The 24035-nt window shown below is 53.7% G+C and overlaps 1 protein-coding gene across 1 annotated transcript in view; it reads right to left on the bottom strand.

Moving 5' to 3' along the window:
* KIF17 (kinesin family member 17) overlaps window positions 1-24035 on the bottom strand; it is a 55709-nt gene that overhangs the window by 25485 nt on the left and 6189 nt on the right. Inside the window, exons 2-7 of the mRNA XM_032760911.1 lie at window positions 23164-23216; window positions 21844-22001; window positions 21108-21297; window positions 15536-15988; window positions 9420-9529; window positions 918-1065 (exon numbers count right to left, since the gene is read on the bottom strand). Of these exons, the coding sequence (XP_032616802.1) occupies window positions 918-1065; window positions 9420-9529; window positions 15536-15988; window positions 21108-21297; window positions 21844-22001; window positions 23164-23216 (1112 nt within the window). The remainder of the gene's footprint in view (window positions 1-917; window positions 1066-9419; window positions 9530-15535; window positions 15989-21107; window positions 21298-21843; window positions 22002-23163; window positions 23217-24035) is intronic.

Raw genomic sequence — 24035 nt, forward strand, 5'->3', positions numbered from 1 at the left:
ATTCATGCGTGCTAGGAAGTCTGGACCTCCAGGCAGCATGCGTGTTTGACTGACCCTGGTACGGCAGAACATCCTAGGGCGGCAAAAAGAAGACAAAAACTAAAGGCCGAGTGCAGTGGCTTACGCCTGTAAGCCCAGCACTTTGGGAGGCCAAGGCGGGTGGATCGCTTGAGCCCAGGAGTTCGAGACCAGCCTGGCCAACATGACGAAATCCCATCTCTACTGAAAACACAAAAATTAGCCAGGTGTGGTAGTGTGCACCTGTAATCCCAGCTACTCAGGAGGCTGAGGCACGAGAATTGCTTAAACCTGGGATGTGGAGGTTGCAGTGAGCCAAGATCGCACCACTGCACTCCAGCCTGGGCGACAGAGCAAGACTCCATCTCAAAACAAAGAAATTTAAAAAAAAGAAGACAAAAACTTCCAGATAGGTAAAAAGTTGTGGCTAAGGATTAAATCCTTATTATGGAATGTGTTTGCTTTGGTAACAGAGAGGCTCAAAAGTAAGAGGAGACCATGGCAAACACAGAAATTCAGGGCAGGGGCTTGCCTCTGAAGAAAGGGTGGTACCTCACAGCTCACAGTCAGCCTTGAGCTGGGGCCCAGTCCATGGCTAAGCCATCCCAGTGCAGTGCTGCGGGTGAGAACACTGGCTCTGGGCCAGACTGCCTGGGTTCAAATCCTGGCTCTCCTTTACCAGCTGTGTGACCATGGGCAAGTTACTTACCCTCTCTGTGCCTCAGTTTCCTCATCTATATAGTGAGCATAATTGTGGTACCTACCTTACTGGACCACTGTGAGGATAAAACAGGCCTGAGCCTGGGGTGTAGAAAACGCTCTGTGATGCAGTTACTGCAGTGAGGCGGAAAGGAGGCCACCTTCCCTGGAGACAGCCTCGGGGGGCAAGGGGTGCCCACCTGTCTCCTTCCGCAGGTTCTCCTCCAGTCTGGACAGCCTGACGTCATATGAGTTGCGCATGGCAGTGATGTCTTCCTCCAGCCTGGCCCGAGACTCCTGCTCGGCCTTATAGTCGGCTTTCAGCCGGGCCAGGCGCTCTTCATACTCCTGAGGGGGTGGGGAGGGACCAGAGGGCAGGCAGCATTTTATCATCATTTCGAAACCCAGCTTTCGGTATTCCTATTTTGTTATTCAAACAATACAGAACATATAAGTAAGCCAAGAGAATCCAGTGGTACAACACTGTGATAATTACCTGCTGGTGAAGACCTTTCTAAACTGTTCTCAATGCTTTTTTGTTTTGTTTTGTTTTTGAGACAGGGTCTCACTCTGTCCCCCAGGCTGGAGTGCAATGGCATAATCATGGCTCATTCCAGCCTCGAACTCCCAGGCTCAAGTGATCCTCCTGCCTCAGCCTCCCAAATAGCTGGGACTATGGGCATGCCACCATCAGCAATTTTTTTTTGAGACGGAGTCTCGCTCTGTCGCCCAGGCTGGAGTGCAGTGGCGTGATCTCGGCTCACTGCAAGCTCTGACTCCTGGGTTCACGCCATTCTCCTGCCTCAGCCTCCCGAGTAGCTGGGACTACAGGCGCCCGCCACCACGCCCGGCTAACTTTTTTGTATTTTTAGTAGAAACAGTGTTTCACTGTGTTAGCCAGGATGGTCTCGATCTCCTGACCTCGTGATCTGCTTGCCTCGGCCTCCCAAAGTGCTGGGATTACAGGCGTGAGCCACCATGCCCGGCCACCATCAGCTAATTTTTAAAAAAATTTTGTAGGCTGGCTGTGGTGGCTCACGCCTGTAACCCCAGCACTTTGGGAAGCTGAGGCAGATCGCTTGAGGCCAGGAGTTCAAGACCAGCCTGGCCAACACGGCGAAACCCCGCCTCTACTAAAAATGCAAAAATTAGTCAAGCGTGGTGGCATGCCTGTAATCTCAGTTACTGGGGAGGCTAAGGCATGAGACCGCTTGAACCTGGGAAGTGGAGGTTGCAGTGAGCCAAGATCACACCACTGCACTCCAGCCTGGGTAACACAGTGAGACTCTGTCTCAAAAATAAAAATAAAACAAAAATAAATAAAAAATTTATAGAGTAGGGGTCTCACTATGTTGCCCAGCTTGGTCTCAAACTCCTGGTGTCAAGTGATCCTCCCACCCCAGCCTCCCAAGTAGCTGGGATTACAGGTGTCGGCCACCATGTCTGGCTAATTTTTTTTTTTAATTTTTAGTAGAGACGGAGTTTCACGAAGTTGGCAAGGCTGGTCTTGAACTCCTGACCTCAGGTGATCTGCCAGCCTCAGCCTCCCAAAGTGCTGGGATTACAGGCATGAGCCACCATGCCCAGCCTGCTCAGTGCATTTTTTAGCAGACTAATAATATATGCATTTGTTTGCAATCTATTTTATCCACACAGCAATATATCATGAACACCTTTCCATGTTGGCAACTACCTTTCTGCCCAATGGTCCTCAACCCTTCAATGACAAAATATGTTTTTATTCACCCACTTCTCTCCATCTTTGCTATCACTACCAGCTCTCGTCCAAACAGTCACCTGGTCCTCACCTCTATTCTCACTCTGGCCCCAACCTCTCTGACACAGCCATGGTGCCCATCCAGGTGTCTCCCCTGCTTAGGATCTGCTGATGGTATCCCATGTTCATGGATGAAATCTAAGCTCCTCAACTTGACCTGAGTCCCAAGTGATTTGGCCCTGCCTCCCCCTCAACTGCTATGATGCACATTTGGGGCCTCCTGGACACATCCACTTCCTGTCTGCCCCAAGCACCTTCTCAGGCCTCAGCTTAGTAACCTCCCCCAGAAAGGCCTTCCCTGACCACACTCTCAGAAGCCCTCCCACACTGCTCTCTGTCCCTTCCTCTATTGCTGTTTTTTTGTTTTTTTCCTGAGACAGAGTCTCGCTGTGTCACCTGGGCTGGAGTGCAGTGGCTCAATTTTGGCTCACTACAACCTCCGCCTCCCAGGTTCAAGTGATTCTCCTGATTCTCCTGCCTCTGCCTCCCAAGTAGCCTATTACATGTGCACACCAGCATGCCTGGCTAATTTTCGTATTTTTGGTAGAGATGGGGTTTCGCCATGTCGGTCTTGCAAAGTGATGGGATGAGAGGCGTGAGCCACTGTGCCCGGCCTCTATTTCTTCTTAACACACTTCCTGAGCTTCTATTATGCGATTTATTTTGTGTGTGTGTGTGTGTGTGTGTGTGTGTGTGTGTGTGTGCTCGTGAATTTGTTTTTATTGGGGTGTAGGGTTGGAAAATGCCACCTTGGGGGCATGCTTCTCCCCCAGGAAATGTTCATTCTGATCTTCCCGGGATGGTTTGTGGGACTCTTTCTTTTTTTTTTTTTTTGAGACGAAGTCTCACTCTGTCACCCAAGCCGTAGTGCAGTGGTGTGATCTCAGCTCACTGCAACCTCCACCTCCCGAGTTGCAGCAATTCTCCTGCCTCAGCCTCCCGAGTAGCTGGGATTACAGGCACCTGCCACCATGCCTGGCTAATTTTTACATTTTTAGTAGAGACAGGGTTTCACTATGTTGGCCAGGCTGGTCTCAAACTCCTGACCTCGTGATCCACCCTCCTTGGCCTCCGAAAGTGCTGGGATTACAGGCATGAGCCATCACGCCTGGCCTGTTTGTGGGTCTGTTTCTTCTTCTTGGAGCTGATCTTGCTGCCAGTGGTCTCTCCAGGCCCATTGCCGATGGCTTCTCCTTGGAAGAGAATCTGCTCTTTTTCTTGGCAATGCTCCTGTTGCCTCTCCCTCAGGGTCACTAACTGTTTCCTCCCTGGATGAACATGTCCTCATCTTTTTTTTTTTTTTTTAGGCAAGGTGTCACTCTGTCACCCAGGCTGGAGTGCAGTGGCTCAGTCTCAGCTCACTGCCACCTCAAGTTGCAGTGAACCTGAACCTCAACCCCGGCTCAAGCAATTCTCCCACCTCAGCCTCCCGAGAAGCTGGGACCACAGGCACCCACCACCACACTAGGCTAATTTTTTGTATTTTTGGTAAAGATGGGGGTCTTGCCATGTTGCCCAGGCTGGTCTCTAACTCCTGACCTCAAGCAATCCACCACCTCGGCCTCCCAAAGCACTGGGATTATAGGCGTAAGCCACCGCACCCAGCCTCCACCTTGGGAAGACATGCTGCCAGCTGTCTCCCCAGGATCACCACTAGCCTGCTCCTCCTTGGGAAAGATTTCTTTTTCTTGGGTTTGGAGAGACGGGTCTCCCATTTTATTCCCTTGAGGAGACTCCTGGGGCTTTGGCTTTTGCTTCTTTTAGGGGTTTTCAACCATTTCACTACCCCAGGATGAGGACTCCTGGGAGACAGCCAAGGGCAGGACACACTTGCCCAGGGAAGGGTGTGAATGGGTGTGAACAGGTGTGAATGGGTGAATGGTGTGTGAATGGGTGTGTGATGTGTGAGTCGGTGTGAATGGGTGTGAACGGGTGTGAACAGGTGTGAATGGTGTGTGAGCTCTCTCAGCAGCGCCCTCCTTCCTCACAGCCCTCCACAACTGCTGTCTTCTGACATCAGGGCAAGGGCCGCCAGTTGCTTCTTTTCCTTCCTTAGGTCTCTTCTGTCTCTCCAGCTTCCTAGTAATCTCAGGAGCTGCTTCTTCTGCCTGAACCATTGCTTCCTTCATGATAGTCTCTATGTATTTGATTACAGCTTATTGTTGGTCTCCCCTACCAGAAGGCACCCTCCGGAGAGCAAGGACCATCCTGTCCTTTTTTTTTTTTTTTTTAGACGGAGTCTCGCTCTGTTGCCCAGGCTGGAGTGCAGTGGCATGATCTCGGCTCACTGTAACCTCCACCTCCCAGGTTCAAGCGATTCTCCTGCCTCAGCCTCCTGAGTAGCTGGGACCACAGGCGCACACCACCACACCCAGCTAATTTTTTATATTTTTGGTAGAAACAGGGTTTCACCATCTTGGCCAGGCTGGAAGGACCATTCTGTCTTGTAACCTCAGATCCTGCCAGAGGAGGGATTCAAGAAGCACCTGCGGAGCCAGTAAATGGCAGAGCAGAACTGCAGGTTAATGGGCATGCAACACATGGCCCAAGAGAAGGGCAAAGCATTTATGAATTAAAGATAGTCTGGGGGCTGGGCGCGGTGGCTCACGCTTGTAATCCCAACACTTTGGGAGGCCAAGGCGGGTGGATCACGAGGTCAAGAGATCAAGACCACGGTGAAACCCCGTCTCTACTAAAAAATACAAAAAATTAGCCGGGCGTGGTGGCAGGCGCCTGTAGTCCCAGCTACTCGGAGAGGCTGAGGCAGGAGAATGGCGTGAACCCGGGAGGTGGAGCTTGCAGTGAGCCGAGATTGCACCACTGCACTCCAGCCTGGGCGACAGAGCGAGACTCCGTCTCAAAAAAAAAAAAAAGATCGTCTGGGACCCTTTGTCTCCTGGAGCCACTGCTGACAGAGGTGCCTGCCACTGTAGTAAGCCAGAGAGAGGGGACAAGGACAGGGATGGCGTGGGCAAGCACCATGTCATACTCCCACCTCTGCAGATCCCTTTGGCAAATAGAAACTGGCATGGACAGCACTGATTTAGGCACCTAGGGAGGGAGAGAAGGGGATGGAGAATAATTCAGATGTAACGCTGCATTCTTTAGTACATTTTTAGATACACTTGAACCTCGAAGCAATGCCCACAGTGTTACTGAGGCCCAGGGGGTTCCATGACCAGGCAGCTCCTCAGAGCCCTGCAGCCCCCTGCTCTCGCTGCCCTCCTCACCAGCTGGCATCCCAGGGCCCATGACTCGAGTCAGCAAACATCCCTGACTCCCTCACCCAGCCCGTCTATTGTTTTCTCCCAGCACAGCCCTGACCCTGGTTAAACCCAGGCCTCACCTTAGCAATACATGGATGGAAACACACACATATGCACACACACACATGCAGGCACACCCATGCACAGGCAGGCACACGTGCACACATGCACACACATGCACCCACAGACACACATGCACCTGCAGGCACACATGTGCACGCACACACACACACACGCACACACACATGCACACATATGCAACCACAGACACACATGCACCTGCAGGCACACATGTGTGGGTGTGCACACACACACATGCACACACACATGCATGTGCACAGCACCACCAGTCTCCATTCTTTTTTTAATTTTTAATTTTTTTTTTTTTTTGAGTCAGAGTCTTACTCTGTCACCCAGGCTGGAGTGCAGTGGCGCCATCTTGGCTCACTGCAACCTCCGCCTCTTGGGTTCAACCGATTCTCCTGCCTCCGTCACCCAAGTAGCTGGGATCACAGGCACGTGCCATCACATCGGACTAATTTTTATATTTTTAGTAGAGACGGGGTTTTGCCATGTTGGCCAGGCTTGGTCTTGAACTCCCGATCTCCAGTGATCCGCCTGCCTCGGCCTCCCAAAATGCTGGGATTACAGGCATGAGCCACCACGCCCAACCCCATTCTCACTTTTAAACATGGGACCTGAATCTCAGGCAGGCGGGTTTCGACATGGCTGAGCCCACAGCCCCAGTCCTACCCTTTCGCTCTGTCTTCCCAACCCTCCTTTCCCCCCACATCCCCAGTCCTACCCTTTCGCTCTGTCTTCCCAACCCTCCTCTCCCCCCACATCCCCAGTCCTACCCTTTCGCTCTGTCTTCCCAACCCTCCTCTCCCCCACATCCCCTGCCTGCTAAATCACAGAGAACAGGGAGGCACAAGACTCCCTCACCTTGCCATCCGCCTGCAGATCTACCCGGAAGCTCCATCTCCTCTGAACCCACGCCACCCAGCTCCAGGACCTTGCACTTGCAATCCACCCCCTCCTTCCTATACCTCGACTTCTCCCTCTGAGCTGGATAATTCCCGACAGTCTGCAAGACATGCTCTCTTACTTCCAACATTTAAAGCATGAAAAACCCTTCCTTGGCCCCACATCCCCCTCCCGCTAGAGTGTCCAGCACCCAGCACGCACTCACAATATGCCTGTTAAGGACTGAATGGCGGAGCTGACCCCCAGCTCTTGCTTGGTACATGATACACAGCCCGCCAAGGAGAAGATGGCCCTTCATTTCATTCTCTTACATCCCTAAGAAGCAGCAGGAAAGCTGCTGTGATGCCTGTTCTGCAGATGAGACAGAGGCTCAGAGAGCTCAAACAACCTGCCCAAGGTCACAGAGCCCATAACGATGGACTTGCAGAAAGCTGGACGGACCCTAGGAATCTTCTGGTCCAAACCCCTGGTTCAGACTGGGGATCGAAACCCGGCTCCTGGCCCGTGCCCTCTTCCCTACACAGAGGGGGCTCCTCCCTTTCCCTGAATGGTTCTGGAATAGAAAGGGAAACGCGGTCCCAGGAGCATACCAGGTGCTCAAAAAATACGAGAGTTGAGAAAAAGAACAAATGGGAGGCAGGAGGGAAGCAGGGATAGCGGGCTGGGGGGAGGGGCACAGACATCTTCAATGCTTCCTCCAAGCATGGCTCACAGAAGAAACCTCAGGGTTTCTTGGAATCCTGGTGGCGGCGGCGTCAGGCAGCACCATCCATTGGGCCGCCCCACGAGGAGGAGGCAGGCGACCCCATCCCCAGGGTAGAAGGCACCCCCATCCGTGGCACTCTGGGGGCCCGCCAGGAACGGCGTCGCTTCTCCCTGGTGACCACCAGGGGGAGGCAGTGTCCTACTTACTGGACAGCGGGGGCCGCCGGCCCTACCTGGCTTCCCGGGAAGGAAGCCTCCGTCCCCGTCCTGCACAGCCCGCCCCATCCCCCCTGGCTGCGACTCCATGTGTGACTCCCAGCCTCCGAGCCCCCCTGTGTGACTCCACGCCCACTCCGAACTCCAGCAGGCTGACTTCTCTGGTTTCTGTGGGCTTGTCTGAGCTCAGCCATCCCCCAGGGCCCCTCCTTGCTAAAGCCTCCCCGGGAGCCTCCCCAGAGCTACAAGAAGGGCCTGACACCCGGGCTGGAAACGGCAGTGGAGGGAGAAAGGCAGTGCCCGCTGCCGAGTTCCAGAGCCTGCAGGGGCGGACGGCGTCCACTGGGGGCACCATCGAGCCTCTCCCCAAACAGCACAGGCCCCGCCCGTCACGTGCAGCACCCGAGGCTCTTGGATGGATTTCTCCCAGGCCTCGGGCCCACAGGACTGAGACCCCCACAGTCCTTCTCCTGTCTGCCCCAGAGGCTGGGCTCCAGGTCCCCACAGCCCAACAGGGGCTTCCGGGGCCCGAGGGCGGACCCCAGTGGGAGGTCGTAGTTGAGTGGCAGGGGTCTGGCAGCAGACACATCTAGGCCCAGCCCCTGGATAGCTCGTCCTGCCTGGCATCAGGTTTCACATCAGGAAAAGCCAAGGCTCTAAAGGGACTATCAGGCCCTGGGCTCTAAAGGGACTATCAGGCCCGGCGCATTGGCTCACGCCTGTAATCCCAACACTTTGGGAGGCGTGGGAGGATGGCTCGAGCCCAGGAGTTCAAGACCAGCCTAGGCAACATAGAGACCCCATCTCTACAAAAAAAAAAAATTAAAAATTAGCCAGGCGTAATGACATGCACCTGTGGTCCCAGCTACTTGGGAAGCTGAGGTGGGAGGAGCACCTGAGCCAGGGAGTTTGAAGCTGCAGTGAGTTGAGATTGCACCACTGCACTCCAGCCTGGGTGACAACAGGACGCTGTCTCAAAAATAAGTAAATAAATAAATGAACAAAGGGACTGCCACATGTCAAACTCCACGGCATGCTCAGGTCTCAGGATGCAGCATTTAGGTGGGAATCTCTGGAAACCAACAGAGCGTGGAGTCAGGGATGGAGCCAAAGGCAGGAGTTGGGGGGCCCCGCCATGCCTGGCTGTGGAAGTCCCGCTCTGGGGATCAGCTCCGCTTCTGGAAATCAGGGGCATCATCTGACCCACTGCTTCCCAGGGATGTTGGTAGGCACTCAGATGAGAGGACCCAGGTGGCCCAGGTGACAGATTTTTCCAGGAGGCCAACACCACACTGACCTGCTGGTCAGACGGGCTGCCTGGCTCTCAGACTTGTCGGCTGCTGGGGAACAGACTCCTCCCCACCCTGACTGCCTCACCTCTGCACAGGCCACTTCCACAGCCAGGGATGGCTTTTCTGCTTCCATCAATGCACAGGCACCCCTTCCTTCAAAACGGAGGGGAGATCACACCCCTGGAGACGCCTCCACACCCCTCTATTCTCACCACGCAGGCCCTAAGGCGGCATTGACTGCAGTCTGGAGTCAAGACCTCAAGTTCAAATCCTGGCTCAGGCTCTTTGCTGTGTGGCCTTGGGCAAGTCCTGGCATCTCTTTGAGCTTCAACTTTCTCAGGACCAAACCCACAGTGAAGGTACGGTGATATCGCGTTGGACCCCAGCGGTAGCCCTGCCCTTCCCACTGGGCCCCACCTGCCTGCCCCTTCTCCATGTTCCCACCCGCTTGGGTCTCACCTCCCGGATCAGCTGCTTCTCGGTCTCCATGTCATGCTGGATCACAGGTGGAGGCAACAGCTTCTCCTCCACCTGCACAGGGTCTGGGGGCACCTGCCTGGACAGCAGGGCTGGGGGAGAAACAGAAATTAGCAGCCAGGACGAGGGGCACATCGTGTGCAGGAACTAAGCAGAAATCTATAAAAAGACGACCTCATGGTCATTCAAAAAGATTTTAAAGTATTGAGCTTATTTCAAACACATCTCCATGTAAAAGGCTGTTAGTCATCCAACAAATATTTATGGAGCACCTTGATGTTCTAGACTCAGAGGATGCGGCATTGAACAAAGACAAAACTCCACACCCACGCTGAGTTTTCCACTGGGAAAAAGAGGAGAAAGGCAGATGGACAAGGAGAAATGCCTCGTGGTGGTGTTCAAGACCCCCTCCACTCCAGCCCTGCCTGAGCACCTCCCATCAAAATAAATAAGCAAAATGGGTAACACGTTACAAGGCGATGTGTACTGAGAAGAAAAAGCAAGTAGGGAGGGTGCTTGGGAGTTAGAAGCAGTTAGAAGGGTTGCAATTTATTTACTTATATATTTGTCGAGATAGGGTCTTGCTCTGCCATCCAAGCCGGAGTGCAGTGGTGGGATTATAACTCACTGAAGCCTCAAATTCCTGGGCTCACGTGATCCTCCCACCTGAGCCTCCCGTGTAGCTGGGACTACAGACACACGTCACCACATCCAGCTCATCTTTTATTTTTTGTAGAGATGGAGTCTCGCCATGTTGTCCAGGCTGGTCTCAAACTCCTGGGATCAAGCAATCTTCTCATCTCGGCCTGCCAAAGTGCTGGGATTACAGGTGTGAGCTGCCTTGCCTGGCCCAAGTTGCCATTTAAATAGTGTGTTAGGCTGGGCACAGTGTCTCATATCTGTAACCCCAGCACTTTGGGAGGCCGAGGCGGGTGGATTACTTGAGGTCAGGAGTTCAAGAAAAGTCCAGCCAACAGCCAACATAGTAAAACCCCCCAAAAATACAAAAATTAGCCAGGCATGGTGGCGGGAGCCTGTAATCCCAGCTACTTGGGAGGCTGAGGCAGGAGAATTGCTTGAACCAGGTGGGCGGAGGTTGCAGTGAGCTGAGATGGCGCCATTGCACTCCAGCCTGGGTGAAAGAGTGAGACTCCGTCTCAAAAATAAATAAATAAAGCTTATTTATTGAAGGCCTTTTAGTCAAGGCATGAAGGAAGCAGCGAGGAGAGGGCGGGCACAGGAGGAGCTTGCTAGACAGGAGAAGCTTGCTAGACAGGGGGAGCTTGCTAGACATGGGGAGCTTGCTAGACATGGGGAGCTTGCTAGACAGGGGGAGCTTGCTAGACAGGGGGAGCGGTGAGTGCGAGGGCCCTGAGGCAGTTGTGAGACTGCACTGTTCCTGGCCCAGCCAGGAGGCCAGTGTGGCTGGAGGGGAGGGAGTGATGGGCAGGACAGGAGGAGAAGTCCAAGAGGGATAACGCCAGATTGTGAGAGCTGTGGAGGGCCAGGTGAGGGCTTTGGCTGTGACTCTGGGTTGAATGAGGCAGGTGTGCACAGGGCAGTCACAGGCCTTGCATTTGAATAGGCTTTCCCTGGCTGCTGTGTGGAGAGTGCACTGAGGGGAACCAGGGTAGGCACTAGGAGACCCGTTGTGGGGGGGGCGTGCAGAAACTCAGTCTGGACGGCAGCAATGAACGGGCTGTAGCCAGTTTTTTGGTTTTTGTTTTTGTTTTTTTTGAGACAAGGTCTTTGCTCTGTCGCCTAGGCTAGATGCAATCGTGTGATCTCAGCTCACTGCAACCTCCCTCTCCCAGGTTCAAGTGATTCTCCTGCCTCAGCCTCCCAAGTAGCTGGGACTACAGGTGTGCACCACTATGCCTGGCTAATATTTTCTATTTTAGTAGAGATGGGGTTTCACCATGTTGACCAGGCTGGTCTCGAACTCCTGACCTCAAGTGATCTGCCCACTTCGGCCTCCCAAAGTACTAGGATTACAGGCATGAGCCACTGCGCCCGGCCAGGCTGTAGCCAGTTTTGAAGGTGGAGACGGCAGGATCTGCTGAACCAACTGGATATAGATTTGAGAGAACGTGAGAAGCCAGGGGCGACCCCAAGGTGCCTGGTTTGAACACCTGAGTTGCCGCCGTCAGCTGTTGGGGGGAGCTGCACGCCTAGCAGATTTGGGGGCCCATCGAGTTGACAGTGGGACATGTTGGGTTTGAAATGCTTATTACACAGCTACAGATTCAAGTCCGGAATTCAGAGGACATGGTATAGTATGTTTTCCTTTTTTTCTACATTGCATGATGTTCTGTTATCTTGAGGGACTTGCTGGGCAGAGTTAGACTGCCCTTCAGGGCAAGCTAATTCCTCGAAACCGTAAACCACGAGTCAGTGAGTCCATCTTTGGTATATAAACCAGCCGAGCCTGAGTCCACACCCCAAGCCACCTGCTGTATGTAACTCTCACACCAAGCCAAGATTCCCCCTGCCCTGAACAGACCCAGGGCCAGGCATAGACAACCAGGAACAGCCCCTCGACCCCAAAGCCTACCAGAATTATTCAAATCAGCTGGTCCCAACCTGCCTCCCAAGCCCTGCTGTGCGTTTCCCACAGGAAGCCCAGTAAAGGCTGTGGCCCAGGCCCCCACTCCCTCTCCCTCCAGACCGATGCTGGTGCTTCCCCATGGCCCTGTGGGTGTGCCTGACCCCAGGTTTCCAGGAGCACTGTGAGTCACTAAGACATGAGGCCAGGCGAAGTGGCTCACGCCTGTAATCTCAGCACTTTGGGAGGCTGAGGCGGGCAAATCACGAGGTCCTGATCGAGACCATCCTGGCTAACACGGTAAAACCCCATCTCTACTAAAATTACAAAAAATTAGCTGGGCATGGTGGTGCGTGCCTGTAGTCCCAGCTACTTGGGAGGCTGAGGCAGGAGAATCGCTTGAACCCGGGAGGCGGAGGTTGCAGTGAGCGGAGATCGCGCCACTGCACTCCAGCCTGGGCAACAGAGCAAGATTCCGTCTCAAAAAAAAAAAACACAAATTGCATGGCCAGGCTGCGGGGTGCACTTGGGAAGTCAGGAGTGCAGAGGTGGTGATAACACCAGGGACCCAGGCGAAGCCACCTTAGCAGCGAGTGCAGAGAGAGGACAGCAGAGGACCAGCCTGGGACAGCCCAGGGTTAGGAGGCCAGGGAGCAAGGAGGACTCGCCCCTGGGAACTGAGGAGAGGTGGGTGGGGAGGCAGGAAGGGAGCCAGGGCAGACAGCATGTAGGAAGCAAAGGTCTCATGAAGGGAGGGGGTCTGCTGAGCCAACTGGTGCTGAGACGGCAAGGTGAGGCCTGCCCCAGGACAGTCACTGGGCTCCACAAGGACAGCATCAGTGGGCCAGGACAGGGCCTGCCTGGGTAGGGGCAAGAGAGAGCAGAGGGAGAGAGACTGGGACCGGTAAAAGTAGACAGATGTTTCAAGTTTTGTTGAAAGGGAAAAAGAGGGATGTGCTGGAGGGAGAACCAGGGATAAGGGGGAAATGAGTCTTGGGAGGCGCAAACACAGGGAGCTTTGGGTCAGGCACGCCTGGTCTCAAGGCCCGGCTCCAAAGTGAAGGCAGCACGCACTGTCTCTGGGGCCCACCGTGCCAGGCCTCGTGCTGAGCCCACACATGCGTGATCTCAGGCAATTTTCCCAGTTGCCTCACAGCACACACAAGGCGGGGGTCGCTATCATGTCCCCTTTACAGAGGAAGAGACTGAGGTTCTCAGTGGCTGAGTTGCTTGTCCGAGGAGCTGGGAGGTGAGCCGGTGATAACTGCTCAGCGCTCAGCTATCCACCCAGCACCACTCCAGTCACTCTGCTGGCTGGGCTCCTTGCTCCTCATCCAGGGAGAAGGGATGCTAACAGCCTCTACCCTGGGGGCTGCCTCCGTCACCACTGGAAGGACCGCACAGATGTTAGCTGCTGGGTGCGGGGGCCGCGGGCCGAGCCTCCCCCACTCCCTCCTGGTACCCTCACCATTCCTGTCTTCCCTCTTACCAGTCTTGGGGGTGAGTAGGGTTTGGGTGAGGAGTAGGGAAAGAAGAGGAAGGCAGATGGCTGAGGTGGAATGCCTTGCAATGGTGTTCAAGGCCTTCTCCACCCTAGTCCTGCCTGACCACCTCCCATCATCCCTATGCCCAAGGCAGCCAGCAGAGGGCTTTGTAGTTCCCCAAATGCACCTTAGAGTTTTATGCATCTCTGCACACACTGGACATTCTCATCCTAACAGGGAAATTTCTCCTCTTCCAAGACTCTGCTCAAAAACTGCCTCTTCCAGGAAGCCTTCCCTCACTGACCTTATCCCACCCACAGACAGACCTGGCTGACCACGCACTCCTTTCTGCCCTGTACGGCTGTCTGCCCTAGAGTGTGTCTCATTGCATGTGATGGTCTGTTGAAATATCTTTCTTCCTCAGGAGATTAGGTACCCCACGAGGCACAGCCTGCATCTGATTCATCTCTGTGTATCCAGTACCCAGCACGGGTCCACACACAGAGGAGAAGCTCAGAGAACCTTCAATGGATGGATGGGTAGGTGAGTGGAAAAATAGACAAAAGAATGGATGATAGGATGGAGTGAATGAATGGGTGGGTATATGGATGGTAGGGTGATGGGGTGGGTGATTAGAATGGGTGAATGGATGGGTAGATAAAATGAATGGAAGATGGGTAGGTGGGTAGATAGAAGGAAGGATGGAGACGGATGGATGGATGGATGGATGGATGGATGGGAGATGAAAGGATGGAAGGAAAAAAGGAAGAAAGGATCTCTGGATGAATAGATGAGTGGATGAAAGGAAGATTGATGAAAGGATGGATGCATGGACAAATAGATGGAAGGAAGGAAGGATCAATGGATGAATGGATGCATGGATGGATGACAGATGACTGGATGGAAGAAAGGAAGGAAGGGTCAGTGAATGGACTGATGGATGAATGGATGGGTGGGTGGCTGCATAAACGGATGGATGGAAGGAAGAAATGGATCGATGGAATGGAGGGAGGGATGGGTAGATGGAAAGATGAATGGATGGATAGATGTATAGGGGAGGGATGGGTAGATGGAAAGATGAATGGATGGATAGATGTATAGGTGGGTGAGTGGGTGGATGGATGGATGTATAGGTGGGTGAGTGGGTAGATGGATGGATGGATGTATAGGTGGGTGAGTGGGTGGATGGATGGGTGAGTGTGCAGATGGATAAATAATGGGGTGGGTGGGAAGGTGGGTAGGTGGATGAAAAGGTGGGTGGATGAATGGGTAAATAGGAGGATGGGCAGATGGGTGGATGAGTGGGTAGGTGAATGGGTGTGTGTACAATGAATAGATGGAGAGGAAGGTGGGTGGGAGGAGGATGAATGGACAGACAGACCCAAGCATTTTGTGTTCCCTTCCCCAAGAGCTTCTGAGATAAGAAAATCTTAAGAGTCCTTCACAGCTACTCAGAAGGCTGAGGCAGGAGAATGGCGTGAACCCGGGAGGCGGAGGTTGCAGTGAGCCGAGATTGCGCCACTGCACTCGAGCCTGAGCGACAGAGCGAGACTCCGTCTCAAAAAAAAAAGAGTCCTTCAGTTCCAAAGCCCCTTCAGGCCAATGCTCCAGGGGTGGATTCCCACCTGCCAGGTGACAGGCAAATGCCGGGGCGCAAAAGCTGCAGTAACAAGGTGCCTGCGAGGAGCAGGTGTGGACGTGGGGAGTGAGTTGCCAGCTGCTGAGCAGCGAACACACATTGCGACAATGCCACAGACAGCAGTAGACAGGGGTGTGGCGGGGGGTGTGGTGGGGGTCGGTGGGGGATAATGGATGAGCAGAGCAGAGGCCAGGAGTGGGCGACAGCCTGCGTCGGATGGGACAGGCCAGATGGACTGCGCTTCTCCCAGGGCACTGACAAGCAGATACCATCTGGGCCGTCTCCAACCAGGGCCCTGAGCTCACATGAGGCTGAGGGGTGGGAGGATGCTCCCGTCTTTTAGATGGGAAGTTGGAAGTGGGAAGACAGAGGGGAGGAAGCTTTCTCCTGGGGACCCGGCCCTCCCGCCACTACCCCAACGTGGTCCCACCTGACAGGCTGCCGGGGCTCATCTGCTGTGCCAGGACAGCCTTGAGCTTCTTGATCTCCTCCTGGTACTCGCGAAGCAGCGCATCCTTGGGGTCCTCGTTGATGCGCGGCTTGTTCCTGATGTTCTTGGCCCGGTTGGCGTAGCGCAGCGTGCTGAGTGTCTCATCATAATTGTTGTCCGCAGGCGACAGGCAGGCCACCATCAGCGTCTTGGTGTTGCCGCCCAGTGAGTCCTGCAGCAGCCGCGTCAGCTTCGAGTCACGGTAGGGGATGTGCTTACAGCGCCCGTCCACCAGCGCCGAGATGACATTGCCCAGCGCTGAGAGCGACAGGTTGATCTTGGTGGCCTCCTTGAGCCGCTCGCCCGTGGCCCCAGTCTTGGACTGCCGCTCGCTGCCCGCCAGGTCCACCAGGTTCAGCTTGCCCGCCCGGAGGTGGTCCTTGCCCTGCTCATCTACACACAGACCAGGCAAAGTGGCAAGGGCCTCAGGTGAGCCCTATGTATCGAGGGCAATCAGTGCCAGGCACTGGGTGCTCAATGCCCACCCACCGAGGGTTTCCCCTCAGTTGCACAGGAGCCCCAGGAAGCAGGTGCTATTATTGGGCTCATCTTACAGATGGGTAGACTGAGACTCAGAGAGGGCATGGAACTTGCCCAAGGTCACACAGCTGCTAAGAGCTATAGCCACCATCAGAACCCAGGGCAGGCTGTCTCCAGGAGCAGGGCCTGGAGTTGCAGACCATTCTGAGTGCAGTAGGGCCTCTGGCTGCCACAGCAGCTCCCGAAGGCTTCCTGCAAAGTCAAAGGTAGAGGAGGGCAGGGGTGTGGCTGGATCACCAGGGAGTGACGTCATTCAACGCAGAAAACATCTGCTTTGCAGACCCGGTTCCCAACCCAGTCCTGTCTTCTCCTTGCTGTGTGGCAGTAGCAGAGCCACCTACCTCCCAGATTCTCAATTCCCCACATCAACAAAACGAGACTAACAATGGTTCCCCAATAGGGTTTGTGAGACAAAGTGGCAGATGTTAGAAGCCACGTTTGCTCTTTTCCGCTTGCCAGCATAATCAGCTCACAAAGCCGCTGCCTCTGTGCCAACACGCAGAACTGTGCAGAGCTCCACAGACATGCTTTGAAGACAAAACAGGATGGAGTCTACGGTCCCCCATGTCTCTCGCTGAATCACCACATCACTTAAAGACAGATCCGGGCCGGGCGTGGTGGCTCAAGCCTGTAATCCTAGCACTTTGGGAGGCCGAGGTGGGCGGATCACGAGGTCAGGAGTTCGAGACCATCCTGGCCAACATAGTGAAACCCCGTCTCTACTAAAAATATAAAAAAAATTAGCAGGGCGTGGTGGCGGGCGCCTGTAGTCCCAGCTACTCGGGAGGCTGAGGCAGGAGAATGGCGTGAACCCGGGAGGCGGAGCTTGCAGTGAGCTGAGATGGTGCCACTGCACTCCAGCCTGGGAGACAGAGCCAGACTCTGTCTAAAAAAAAAAAAAAAAAAAAAAAAAAAAAAAGACAGATCCTAGGCCATGCCTTTTCCTACACGAGATAATGTCTGCTGGGCTTCGTGAGGAAGCCTCTGGAATCTATCACCAGATGTGCTCTTGCACCCAAACCTTGATGTGATTCTGAGCAAGGCAGATGTGATTCTGCAGGTGCTGAGTCTTCACCACCTGTATATAAACTGTGAACTGAAATACTGACAGAGCCCCTCTGGGCTGTAGGCCTCAGTCTATAATCCTCAGTAGGACGTCTCTTTTTTTTTTTTTTTTTTTTTTTTGGGGACAGGGTCTCACTCGGTCGCCCAGGCTGGAGTGCAGTGGTGCAATCCTAGCTCAATACACCCTCGAACTCCCAGGCTCAAGCAATCCTCCCGCTTCAGTCTCCCGAGTAGCTGGGACTGAAGGCGTACATCACCACGCCTGGCTAATTTCTTTCTTTTTAGAGATAGGGTGTCCCTATGTTGCCCAGGCTGGTCTCGAACTGCTGGCCTCAAGTGATCATCCTGCCTTGGCCTCCCAAAGTGCTGGGATTACAGGCATGAGCCACTGTGCCCAACCTTGTTGAATTTTCTTTAGTTGACAGGTTGGTGGTCTGGAGAAGTAAAGTAAACAGACAGCCGGCTGGTTCTTTAGGCTATTAAAAAACAACAGGCTGGGTGCGGTGGCTCATGCTTGTAATCCCAGCACTTTGGGATGCCAAGGCAGGCAGATCACCTGAGGTCAGGAGTTCAAGACCAGCCTGGCCAACATGGTGAAACCTTGTATCTACTAAAAATATAAAAATTAGCCGGGCGTGATGGCACATGCCTGTAATCCCAGCTACTCGGGAGGCTGAGGCACAAGAATTGCTTGAACCTGGGAGACAAAGGTTGAAGTGAGCCGAGATTGCGACACTGCACTTCAGCCTGGGCAACAGAGCAAGACTCTGCCCCAAAAACAACAACAGGCCAGGGGCAGTAGCTTACACCTGTAATCCCAGCACTTTGGGAGATGGGAGGATTGCTTGATCCCAGGAGTTCAAGATCAGCCTGGGAAACACGGCGAAACCCCGTCTCTACAAAAAAAATACAAAAATTAGCCGGGTGTGGTGGTGCATGCCTGTGGTCTCAGCTACTTCAGAGGCTGAGGTGGGATGATCACCTGAGCCTAGGAGGTTAAGGTTGCAGTGAGCTGTGATCATGCCACCGCATTCTAGCCTGGGCAGCAAAATAAAATCCTGTCTCAAAAAAAAGAAAGAGAGAGAGAGAGAGAAAGAAAGAAAAAGAAAGAAAGAAAGGAAGGAAGGAAGGAAGGAAGGAAGAGAAAGAAAGAGAGAGAGAGAGAGAGAGAAAGAAAGAAAGAAAGAAAGAAAGAAAGAAAGAAAGAAAGAAAGAAAGAAAGAAAGAAAGAAAGAAAGAAAGAAAGAAAGAAAGAAAGAAAGAAAGAGAAAAAGAAAACAAACAAAAACAACACCAAAAACAGCTGGGTATGTAGTGTCATGTGCCTGTTGTCCCAGCTACTCAGGAGGCTGAGGTGGGAGGGATGCTTGAGCCCAGAAATTCAAGGCTACAATGAGCTATGATTGCACTACTGCACTCCAGCCTAGGTGGCAGAGTGAGACTCCGCCTCTCAAAAAAGGACAGGAAGGAACTTGGTGCTGCCCCTTTGGGAAGCTCTTTGCAGAACGGACCAGGAGCCTTAACCACGTTTGTTATCTTTGCTCCAGGACTCCATTCCAGGGAACCGAGTCTGAGGAAATGACTGTCAGATGAGAAAAAGCTTTGTGCACACAGATGTCCATTATAGCATGACTTTCAGCACTGGGAAACTGGAAACCATTTGTCAAGGACTGGTTGGAAAATGGCATGAGCCAGGCCACCACACATGGTCATGAAGACACGGTGACAGTAACGTGCAGAAATGCTTAGTGACAGCAAGGGAGATGAAACCGGGGGAAACCTACATGGCGTAAGATTTCAGTTGTGTTTAAAACATTCATAGGAAAAAAAGGATCTAAAGAAAATATGGGCTGGGCGCAGTGGCTCATGTCTGTAATCCCAGCAGTTTGGGAGGCTGAGGTGGATTGCTTGAGTCCAGGAGTTCGAGACCAGCCTGGGCAACATGGCAAGATCCTGTCGCTACAAAACATAAAAATTAGCTGGGTGTGGTGGTGCATGCCTGTAGTTCCAAGCTACTTGGGAGGCTGAGGGGAGACCAAGGTTGCAGTGATCTGGTGACCGTGATCGCACCACTGCCCCGCAAAAGACTGCTCAAAAAAAAAAAAAAGGCCGGGGGTGGCTCAAAATATATGTGTATATATATTATATATATTTATATATAAAGAATTATAAATATAAATAATTATTATATATTAATATAATGCTTAAATGTTCGTGTTTAGGTGTCAGAACTATGAGTGACTGTTCCCTACCATTCCCTACTTTACCATCATCACTGAGCTCACATTATTTTATAAGGTGAATGTGCAACCAGCCTGCCTCATCCTTCAAACCCTCCTGCAAAGACCAAGAGGTGCCCCCTAAACCCGCTCCCTCCTCCTCCCTCCTGATCTGTCCTCAGTTGCCCTGGTCTCTGCCCCTCCCTGAGCTGCAGTATTGAGGCTGTGACCACTCTGGTCCCAACCCTCCCTATATCAGCATCCCCGGGACACTCAGACTCATGGCCTCATAACCCAAGCAAGCACTGGGGCTTGGCCCAAGGCCAGGTCACCACACCAGCTGGGCAATGTGTCCAGGAGGTTCCATCTACCCAGGCCTTGACCCTGGGTAGTGCAGTGGTGCGATCTCAGATCACTGCAACCTCGGTCTCCTGAGCTCAACCAATCCTCTCACCTCAGCCTCCCAAGTAGCTGGGACTACAGGCATGCACCATCACATCCAGCTAATTCCTGACCCTGATCCCTGGGTCAGGGATCTCTCCAGAATTATGTTCCCAGTTGGGCTGAGGCCACCTCCTGCTCTACTGCTCTTTGGAGTTCTAGTCATGATGGACCACAGCTTGGAGGCAGCTGCAGTATTTGTGGGAAAACCCAGACATCAGGGAGATCCGGGTTCAAATCCCAGCTCCACCAATTAGCGGCGGTGAGACCTTGAACAAGCAAATCACTTTACCTCTCAGAGCCTCTGTTTCCTCATCTATAAAATGAGGATTCTAGTGCCTGTCTCTAAGACTGTCGTGGGATTTAAATGGAACGAAGGGTATAAAGGGTTTGGCACTGGCGATGGCCAATAGGGGCCCCCAAATAAACATGAGTTTCTTTCCTTCCTCTTCGCTTTCTCAGCAGCATTTCCAGAAAAAAATAATAATGAGATGACTGAGGAGTAGAGAATGTTACAGAGGGAGAGGAGAATCCACAAGGTTGGAGTGACACACACTCCAGAGGAAGACCCCGGGATAGAAGCCAGGCTCTGACACTAGTTCCTAGTTGTGTGACCTCGATTTCTTCATCTGTAAAATGGGGATGATTCAGTATCCACCTCCTGGGAGTGCTGTAGGAGTAAGTGAGACAGTGCACACACATTGCCTGGCACACTGGCCGGGTGTGGTGGCTCACGCCTGTAATCCTAGCACTTTGGGAGGCCAAGGCGGGAGTATTGCTTGAGCTCAGGAGTTCAAGACCAACCTGGGCAACACAGCAAGACCCCGTCTCTACAAAAAATCAGCCAGGCATGGTGGGTGCCTGTAGTGCCAGCTGCTGAGGAGGCTGAGTGGAAGGATCACCCGAGCCTGGGAGGCGGAGGTTGCAGTGAGCCGAGATCACCACTGCACTCCAGCCTGGGTGACAGAGTGAGACCTTGTCTCAAAAAACAAATAAATAAAAATTGTCTGGCACACAGTAAGTGCTCCACGTTGGCTCCCAGTGTTACTGTCTTTGCTGCTGTTTATCCTGGGAACATGGGTCCCAGCATCCCAAGGGTCCTCTTGGGCTTCCTCCAGGCTGTTAGAGCATCTCTCCCCACTTTCCAGGGGCTCCTGCGGCCCCGAGAGGTGGCGTGCCTTGGCTAGCGGGAGTGGTAGTGTGGCTGGGTCATCTGTCCCCCCGCCCCCCACAGTGGCCTCGCATACCCACGGCAGACATCTCGATGCTGATGGTGAAGATGGAGTGGGAGCGTGAGGAATCCTTGTTCATCAGCGTGTAGCCGACCGAGCGGTTCTTCCAGCCGGTCTCCATAATGTGCTCGCACTGGGCCACGCTGTGCACCGTGTGCATGGACAGCCCCTTCACGTACACGCCCTTCTCTGGGTGCTCCTTCAGCTGAGGGAGGAGGAATGGTCAGGGGTGGAACCTCCAGCCTCCAAGGGTTAGGACAAGGGATGGTCAAGGAACCAGAGAGAAGGGCCCCATTCAGACCGCCCTCGCCCTCCTGCAGTGCAGGCTGGCCCCTCACGTGCCTGTCACAGGGAGGGGTGTGTTCCAGGCCCAGCCAGCCTCAGACCTACCCCTGCCTCCTACTTGCTGTGGGACCTTCAGCCAATGACAACCTAAGACTCAGTTTCCACATCTGTAAAATGGGCATGAGACAGCTATCTCACAGGATATGGGGAGGAATCCGTAAAATATAAGGCACACACAATGCTTAGCATGGTGCCAGCACCTAAGTGCCCCACAGATGCCAGCCACTGTCTGTGCTGTTGTTGTTAGTGCTATGATTACAAAGGCGGTTTTCCTTCAGGGAGCTTCAGATCCCAGGGGCTGAGCCTGTCATCACCCATGAGCCCTGAGTGCTGTCTCCCTTCACCCGTTGCTAAGGCTCCAGATCCCCTCTGCCGTGGCTCTAGAACAACGGGAATATCCCCAAACCGTCAGATCACAGGTGAGGCCACTTGCTCCCCAGAACCCCACAGGCTCACAGCCCAGAGGCCGCCAGCCCTCAGGGCGATGGCAGCAGTAAATTAATGTATCTGATGGCTCCCTGCTGGCTTTCCAGGCAGCAAAGTCATTTTGTTGCGGACACAGAGCTGTGAAACACAGTATTTTTCAAGTGTGAGAGGAAATAAAACCACTCTGCCACAAGAGCAGAATGAATGAGGACAAAAGGCATTTGTCTGCCAAGTGGCCCTGCGGGTCAGAGCCACAGGAGGCTCAGCTGCTTTGCTCCCAGCAGCTCTAGGGGGGTCCCAGGTGGGCTCAGGCCCCTGCTGTGGGAGGGGTGTGGGTGGGGGTCAGGGGCTAGGCATAGCTGGTCCTATCTGCTGAAGCGTGGAGAAACAGCCAAGCCCCACCAAGGGACTGGGCTTCATGGAATAGATGAGTAACTGACACCCAGAAAGGAGAAGGTGAAGGTCACAGCTGTTAGTGGGGTCACAGCCGATGGAAGGCTCCAGGGTCAGGGCACAGAGAGAGGCCAGAGCATCCTGCAGTGGCTGAAGCTTGAGATGACAGAGGGCGGGTCTTGGCCCAGGGGGCAGCTGTGAGGAGGGAGCCCAGAGGACGGAGCCACGTGTGGCCTGAAGGCACCTCGTTCTGTGACTTGCTGGTTGGGGAGGTTAATATGCCTCTCTAGGCCTCAATTTTCTCTTCCATAAAATGGAGATGATAACTCCTATTTCTACAAGATTATTATGAGGATTAGGAAGAGAACAGATCTAAAAAACAGTTCTGCGGGTACTCAGCGGGGGCTCAGTTACAAAGAGGATGAGGTCACCATCTCGGGCCTGAGCAACCCCAGGAGACAACCCCTCACCCAAGGGGTCCTCCTGCCATGGTATTTTCCAGCCCAGGAAGGCTCTCTGCTCCCAAACTTGTGATGGCCTCAGGGGTCCCCCCCACACCGCGCTCCCAACCCCACTCCACCCCCGACGCCTGGGGAGGCGCTGAGTGACAGCCCCCAGCCGTGCACCAGGCTCCTTGGTAACTGCTCATCTCTGCTGCGGAGGCCAGAGCTGGGTCACCATGGCAACCAGCTGGGATGCAGCAAGGATGAGAGAAGGGAACATGGCAGGAATGTGTCCATCACTGCCATGGGGAGGGGAGCCTTTGACACTTTGCCCGGACATGGGTGGCGAGAACCCGCTGGAGAGGCCCCCTCAGACCTCACCAGATCAGGCAGTTCAGCGCTGGGTTCTGTGATGGTAGTTTACAGTGGCTAGGGGGAGGGGATAGAACTCTGCTTCCCCATACCTCTTGCTGGCCTTAGGTGATGTAATAACCTCTGATTACAACCATGATCGGGCCTGTGTTAAGCACGGGTTAACAGTGTGTGCTGTGGAGCCCCCAGGTTCAAATCCCATCGCCACTCTTTACTGACTGTGTGTCATTGGGTTGGTCTTAGGCACATGGAGCCTCAGTTTCCTCATCTGTTGTTATAAGGGATAAGAACGGTGCCTCCTCCTGGACTGCCAGGAGGTTTACATGAGAGCCATCTGCACATCCTCCACAAGGGAGCGTGTCTAAAACCTGGTGACCTCCGGAGTGTGTTTCAGCAAGCGCATCTGTTGCTGCAGCCCCCAAGGCAGCTGGTTCAATAGGCCTGAGGCCTGTGGCTCAGCTGCAGCAAGTGTGAGCAGCTGCTGGCCTTCAGCCCCTCTAGGCCCGAGTAACTGAGGCCTTTCTAGGGTCCAGGGTAGTGAGGAAGGGGAGGAGGGCTCCCTGCTGCTCCAGTGCAGGTTAGCAGAAACTTTGCAGGGGGCCAGAGTGCCCTAACTCCACAGGCTGGCCTTCTGGGGCTGACGTGGGAGCAACACCCTCTGTTGCCTCCTGTCTCTGCTTCCCTGTCTGGGGGCTGAGCTATGATTCAGCTGCACTAGGAGAGGGAACGCGGTAGAAAAACTCTAGGTGGGAGGCTGGAGGCTCCTGCATAAAAAACACCAAGTGGCTGGGTGCATGTGGTGGTGCGTGCCTGTAGTTCCAGCTACTGGGGGCGCTGAGGTGGAAGGCTCAAGGCCAGGAGTTCAAGGCCAGCCTGGGCAACGCAGCGAGACCTTGTCATATATATATCTATATAGTATCTATCTATAATATAGATAGATATATAGATAATATAATATAGATAG

This window comes from Hylobates moloch, unplaced genomic scaffold (assembly GCF_009828535.3).
Source record: "Hylobates moloch isolate HMO894 unplaced genomic scaffold, HMol_V3 SCAFFOLD_9, whole genome shotgun sequence".
Taxonomy (NCBI): domain Eukaryota; kingdom Metazoa; phylum Chordata; class Mammalia; order Primates; family Hylobatidae; genus Hylobates; species Hylobates moloch.